Raw genomic sequence first — 7,470 nt, 5'->3', positions numbered from 1 at the left:
GCCAAGTTGGTTTTGCTGAAAGCTCTTCAAAGCAGTCCTTAAGATATATCAGTGTTTTCCTCACTCGAATAGAGGAAATTGAGATAGTGTGCTGGACAAAGTATCAGTAGACACTAAGTAGATAATAATAAGAACAACGACAATATTGCAATATGAGCTTTAGGAGTTCTAATACAATTTTTTTTTTCCTCTATCAGTCGTTTGGCTTTTAAGTATAATCCTACAAGCTGAATTCAATGAAGCTGTGTGCAGAGGCAAGGGTTATTGCCTGCTGAGCAGCCCTCAGGTTCAAGACCTGTACTTATAAATCTAATAGTGCCAGCTCTTCTCCAGTCACCACATGAGAGGCAAGTCCTGAATCTACAATGAGCAAGAAGTAGAATCAAAGAGTTATGTAGGCTGGAAGGGAAGTCTGGATGTTATCTGGTCCAACCTCCTGCTCAAAGCAGGGGCTAACTTTTAAGTTAGACAGGTGTTTAATGCTAACATCCATGTTTTCTGATGGGTTTTTTGTTGTTGTTCTTGTTGTTTCATTGTTGTGTAGGGGAAAAAATACATACTAAATGCATTTGTATGTCAGAGAGAAAGAGGATCTCTGACAAAGCTGTTATTTTTTTCCATTTTCAAAGTTACTTTTGGTTTTTGTACTTAAATATCATAAACATAACCTTAAGTAGATCTCATGAAAAGCAATTTTTGCTGTATCGTGATTTAGCTGTTAAGCATATTACTAGGATTTTAACTGAAATACTACTTAAAAGAGTTTAACACAGCACATATGTGCTGTTTCATGTATGAGTTTATTCCTCGTTTGCTCAATTCTGCTGGAAGCACTAGTCATTGTGCTTTCTTATGTGGGCTGCGTTAGAAAAATTTAAGGCCTGTGAAAGAGACCTTTTCACAAGATGCATTTAGTATTTTGCTGGATATCGGTTATTGAGAGAACAACTAATTCTTCTCATGGATGAAGAGAGAGTAGGGTGAGGTGCCTTCAGATTTTTTGAATCGTAGTGGAAATAGAAAAACAACAACTTCCAAGATCTTTGGTGTATTAGAGGTATATGCAATGTTACGGTCTATTTATAAAACATTTTCTTCCCTCTACTTGCATCCCCCTTTTTGCTAGTGGCTGCTGGGTTTCCATCTGGACAAACTCCTTTAGAAACCAAACTGGCTGAAATAAAGCTAGCTGTGCAATATGGTGCCAGAGAGATTGACATTGTCATTAGCAGAAGTTTGGTGCTGACAGGCCAGTGGGAAGGTAAGTACTCACCCTTTGGCAGGGAACCTAAACCTCTGTATCTGCACATGCAAGCTCTGTCTTTGTTTCTTACCCAAGTCTCCACATCAGTCCTTGAAGAATTTGGTCTCTCCCCTAAGAGTAACTGATAATCTAGGGCACTGGACTAAATAAAAACTATTTAACTAATTTATGATGAATAATTGCTTTTTTTAAAAAAAAAAAGAATGCTCTTACAAATTCCTGTCAGGCTGGGCATGCAGACTGACTTCGTATTTTGAAAATTCAAGAGTATTCCTTCTCTGCCTTTAGAATCTTTTGTGTACAGGATTAAAAAAAATAGCAACTGAAATGGAAATGAATGCCTAATTATTTTAACAGTTTTGTTGAGACCCCCAAGGGTTTGCTAATGTAGATGATAACCTTGTTAAATATACATGATTCAATTCTTGACAAAAATATGTATTTTAGTTGTTTTCTTTTTCCTGAAAGTTGAGGGTACAAATTGACTGTTCATATTATTATTGATGTTCTGGTGTCTGCAGACTACTACTAATTAGTAAGAACAATAACGCTGAAGATGGTTTTTGCTCTAATTGCCTCCTTAATGTACTGTGAATGGTTTGCCTTAAGTGCTGACAGTGCTCCTATAACTAATCTCCATGAGAAGGTAAACACATCATTGTCTTGGAATGAATTTTCCACTTAGTTGTGTAATGCAGGGCCTAATAGCCTGTTTGCTTGGAAGACTTCATAAAGGACCCCTGGTACCTGAGTTTGGTTAAGGAAATGCAATCATGGCAACAGATTGTATTTCCTGATTTTGGTCTTCTTCAATTAGCAATTAGAATTGAACCAAAAAGCCCAGGTTTCTGCATCTGCGTTTTCATGACTGATATCCTGGTTTCCATTTGCTGTAATATCTTGATCTCTTTTTCAGTATTTACCGTCTCCGTCCTTTTGCACTTAAATATGTGCAGCTTTACGAATGTTGGACTTCTTGAAGATCGACATTGTTGCAGACATTTTTGTTTCTTTCAGAGTGACTATTTTAAGTTCAGGTAGGGCCTCAGAAATTGCTGGAATATGGAGGCTTAGTGACTGAATGGTTTTAAATAAGACAGAATGATGGATCAAGTTCTGTACCAGCTGGCAGCAAGACTATATACACAACTTCCCATTCGTATCTTTGTTAGGGTCGACACTATATTCTACAAAGCAAGTACCCCCTCCAGGAGCTGCTTTCTGCTGGGAACATGTATTGGTCTTGGGTACAGAGTGAGCTGAGTCAGTGATCTGTCACTAAGACTAAAAAAACTTCACTAAACTGGACTCAAGCAGCGGCTTGCGATTGTGTCTGAAAAAGGCTATCTTGTAGCAATTTCTGACCTAACTGTGGTTACCATCCTTCAGACTTGGCATGGTACAGACCAATGGGAAGTGCAAGTTGCAGAGATCAGAAAGTTAGTGCATGTAGGCAATTGCAAATGCAGGCCTGAGGTCGTATTGTCTGGGATTACGTGAGGGAGAACCCAGAGGAGAAATACAGGGCTAGATTCAGAGAGAAGGTTTGTATGGGTGACCAAGCTGGACATATATTGTTAGGCTTTTCTGTATAAGAAGTGAGTTGGTTTTTGTGATCGCAATTACAAAGGAGGAGTACACAGACATAGCAATGATGGATGTAGTATAAAGCTGTTGGTTTACTAAATAAGTAAATTAGAGATGTCTTCTGATTTGGTGTGCATGTTCTTTTATTCAGAGCTAAAGTCATGACAAGGTTGAAAGCCATCCTTTTTTTTGGCAATGGTTAGTTTACCTTTTTTTTCACTGAGGGCAGAATTGAAATGATTTCCAAATTTTTTCTGAAAGTTTGTTCATGAATGTGAATATGTGTGTGGCACATATTTACATGGTCTTGAAAAAAGCTACCTGAGGAAGAGAATTTATTGCCATCCAGATAACGATGTCTCAGGGTGAAAAATTGTAGTATTTAACTTGCATGTACAAAAAAATTACTTCAGTAGGTGATCTGAATATTTTGGTGAAAATCTAGTGTGCTGACTTCCTGTTTAGCTTTCAATAGATGTGTGTTACCTGTGTGAACATGTGCCCCTATCTAATAATTAGGTAAGATACACAGCAATGCATAAAGTAAGTTTAGGAAGCTAGAAGAAGGGATGAAGAAGTCTTTTTTAGGATGGATCCTTACGTTACATGAAATTGAAAAGTCTGGTGCAGTTTATGCTTGTGTCCAAGGTGCTTCATCAACTAGAGCTCCTTTGCAGTTACGACAGAACCTCTGCTTATGCTTATAACATGGATATATTTTTATTGTTATTTTCCCATGCTGCCTGTCTTCACCATTTCACGAGTTACTGACAAAAATATGTATGTGCTTTATCTTACCTTTCATATAATTTTAGCTTTTCTTCTAGCCTGTGCAACAATTGGGGTCACCGTGATAGAATAGTGTTGCTTTGTGATTTGTTTCAAAGGCTTACTTTGTTATTAAAAATTTTAATGTATGCCCAATTTTGTCAAGGTATTTTAAAGCAGTTCTTAAATATTGTTGGAGCTCTTTATGACACTCAGAATATATTTTCTAGATCTTTATGAAATAATTGTTAATATCTTTTTAATAGTGCTGAACATGAAAGCTGCTTTATTAGACAGCTAAATTCTGTTGGAAAATAACATTGAATGAGATTTAGGTTTATGAATTTATATACTTTTTACAACCTATTAGCTTTTAAAGCAATACTACTTTACAATAGTTTACTCAACCATTGTCTTGTATCACTTCACAAAGTATGGGCTAAGCTTAAAACTCACAATTTAGATGCTGTCTTTAGGCACAGAATGTGGAGCCTATATATAAAGAGTGGTGAATTTGACAAATCGTTGAAAGAAACTGCATTAATTTATTTTTATTTTTGTTTCTTTTCCCTGTTATCAATGAATATGGGGTTGCTGTACCTTCTGAAGCTGTCTGGGGCGCTGTAACATTACTTCTAGTTCCACAGCTTTTAGCAAACACCTGGACGTACTACACTGGCAGTGGCTTCAGAGGTATTGTTAACCCATCGTTTGCTCTGTCAGTTGAATTTTCCTACAAGAAAAGAGAAAAAACCAAGTATGCTCTACGAAGTTTGAACGTGGCTGCATCATGACATGGATTAGGTATAACCTCATTGTGAAAGCTGCCTTTCAATTTTGGTAGTAATTATTGAACTCTGAGTTTAGAGGGTTTGTTCAGGGATTAGGGCCCCCTTATAAAAAGTGCCGAGAAAATACACTCTCCACTCCAGAGACTTGAAAAAGACTCTACGTGTTGTACGGAAATATTATAGTCAAATTTACTGTTTTCTAGATGTGCAAGCTGGAATCTTGAAGTCTAGTTGCACAATTTCTGTCTGACAGTGTCAACAGCGGCTCAGAGTCCTGAATCCAAGCTCTGTTTTCAGTTTCATGAGAATCGCTGGAGCCTGGAGTTGCACATATGTGGCTGAGAGCAGAACTGAAAGAGTCGTGTTGTGCTGATAGCCTTGTGCTTGTCATTTTGTTAACAAACCTGCCATTAACATGCAAGACAGAAGGGATTCCAGCTCATTTTCCAGTTTCCTATCATGATTACCTTGATCTCTTGGTCTAACAGGAACCGGAACATCTTCTGTCCTCATCTTAGTTTCTACCTTGAACATCAGTCAAGATGACTGACTAGATAAAAACAGCAAATAAAGTGATTTAAAAAAAAAAAAAAAGGAAAAAGTCTTTTTATCACCACATTTTTGGAGAAGAGCTGATTCATAAAAATTTAAGCTGTAAGTTTTTTCCCCTTAGTATTTTCATTTTTTGTGAGGAGATATGGATTACCCCCTTATTTTGTGATTTTTTTTGACAAATGTATTAGACTAAAGCAAAAGACCATCTAGACAATCTAGGGCAGATTATAGCCAGCAGTAGCTGTCAGGAATGTTTGCCTGAGAAATGTGTAGGGGGAGGAACGTTTTCTTTGGTGTATTTAATAGCTGCTAAAAATCAATACTGATATAGTATTGATTGTACCGAATTTGTACTGAATATTTACAATTTTAGGAAAACTATAAAAAAGACTCCTTCCAACACTTATCTTTTATAACAGTGAAATTAAAACCACAGCTATGAAAGTTTTTTTCCTACAAAATATGAATTTTTATGACTTTTATAAATGCATGCAGTAAAAGCAGATTTAAAGTTCATGAAAGCTGTAGGGTATCTTAAGTAAGTGGGTGCAAAGTAGAAGAGTTCTTATGTCACATCTTTTTTTAACAGCTAAGTGAGTGGAGCTACTACAGACTACATCAGTGAGCTCCAAATATATTGTGTGGAGATTGGCTTACTTTGATGGAGGGGTTTTTTTTTCTTTTTTTTTCCACCCCCTTGCTTAAGACTTACCCTGCTTTTAGAATGGATCGTGTTAGTGCTGCGTTTAATATGCTCCACAGTACTGGCCATTTGCTTTGAGAGCTCTTGATTTTCTTTTCGTTGTTTCAGCAGTCAGAAGGAGAGTCACTTGCAGCCTCTTCATGGTGATTTTAGCTCATGGGTGAAACCATGCCTGCAGAGTTTTCTGTGGCAGAGTTTTTTCCCCAAATCTTTGTGCCACTACTGCTAACCAGGGAAGCTCTACCTTCTGTGTCAGTTACTGATGTTCTGCACAGGTCACAGGTATTCGTAGAACCGCAGTGTCCATCTTTGCTTCTGCTCCTGCTTGGCTTGGTGGAACTGTCCTTAAGTGAAGGACTTTTTGGTAGCACAGACTCTCCCAAAAGGAGCCCAGGAGCCCTTGAAAGACTGAGTGCATTTTCAAGTGTGATTAACTCCACCCATACTTTAGATATTTGACAGGAAGTTTCAAGGTAATTGATTTATTTGTGCCTTGATTTAAAACTGAGTTCTGAAGCTTCTTTTTTATTTTTTAAATGAGTAAGAGTTTTTGCTCTTCTTCTGTATCAGAGCAGTTCCTGCTTGTGCTGGGACTGTGATGCTCTGGTTAATTTTCTCTGTCCCAGAGGTAGTTGCATTTCTATTTGTGTTATTACTGTAGGGTTGAGAATGTCCTATGAATGTCAGTTTTTGTCTGCAGTAATTGGTCTCTGAATAAAGAGCAGTATTTAATACCTACACACCTGCCCCATTAAAGTATGCCCTCTTCACCACCACCTCAGCTATCCTGATATGCACGGATGATTGAAGATACTCCGTTGTTCCTGTCTGTGTGTTGATGTGTGCTGTCAGACAGTGAGACTGTTCAAATGATCTTGGCACTAATTGCATGTAAAAATACATTCCAGCAGTAGGGAGGATGCTGTAGCTGCAGTACTAACTCCAGTGAACAACAGCTGTGAGGATATAATTTCTTTTCATGGTATCCAACATAAATCTACATTTTGCTGGTTTTATTTTGACATTTTTGGTGGCGTATCTTAAAGGTAGAGAAAATTCAAATATTTTCTTCTCGTACCGAAACTAGAAGAACATGAAAGCTGCTTTCCTTGCTTTCCAAAACCTTCAGGAAAGAGTCACTCTGCAAAAAGAGAGTGCATTTGGATCTAATGTGAACATTGTTATCAAATGCACAAGAAAATAGCACAGGTTCTTTGTATTTCCTTTTAGAATCTCAACTTGATGTAGGTTTCTGGTGTATCATCAATTGATCAATAAAACATGTTAGACTGCATGCTAGTACTGATTAATTCACACCTTTGGTACACAGTAAGAAACAAGGTGAACCCTGGTGTCTATAAAGGGACTTGGTAAGTGCATTAGTCAGTTGTCTGCTAATGTGTGTAGTACATCTCAAAGGAGCACCCCAGCAATCCCAACCCCGGCCGCCTAGTGCGCTGATGGCATCAATAGGATGTAGCGGGAGTTCCAACCGTGCAGCAGCTGGCAAACCCTACTGTGTGTTTCCAGGTCTGTCTTGAGGACTGAGGGGAAAAGAAAGCTAGTAGTGCTGAAAAAATTTAATCTTCATAGCTATATCCTGGACTTTTTTAGCAAGAAGGATTCATTAAAAGCTGTATGTTAGCTTTCTATAAAGGAACTTTTTGTGTGTTAGAAGATTCAGTACCTCTTATGAAAAGGACTCTCTTGCAAAGCATCCTGTGTGCTTATTTCACCTTTTTTTTTTTTTTTTTTTTAATTCCAAAAATCACGGCTGGGCCCTGTAAGCGCTTCTTTTTTTC

The 7,470-nt window shown here is 37.7% G+C and overlaps 1 protein-coding gene across 1 annotated transcript in view; it reads left to right on the top strand.

Annotated features, from left to right (window-relative positions):
* Window positions 1-7,470, top strand: part of DERA (deoxyribose-phosphate aldolase (putative)) — a gene marked incomplete at its 5' end in the record, with an annotated part of 44,403 nt that overhangs the window by 6,044 nt on the left and 30,889 nt on the right. Inside the window, 1 exon segment of the mRNA XM_010131920.1 lies at window positions 1,127-1,261. Coding sequence (XP_010130222.1) covers window positions 1,127-1,261 — 135 coding nt within the window.

This window comes from Buceros rhinoceros, unplaced genomic scaffold (assembly GCF_000710305.1).
Source record: "Buceros rhinoceros silvestris isolate BGI_N320 unplaced genomic scaffold, ASM71030v1 scaffold6772, whole genome shotgun sequence".
Taxonomy (NCBI): Eukaryota; Metazoa; Chordata; class Aves; order Bucerotiformes; family Bucerotidae; genus Buceros; species Buceros rhinoceros.
Note: the sequence above shows the minus strand (reverse complement) of the source record. Positions and strands in the feature narration are given on the sequence as shown.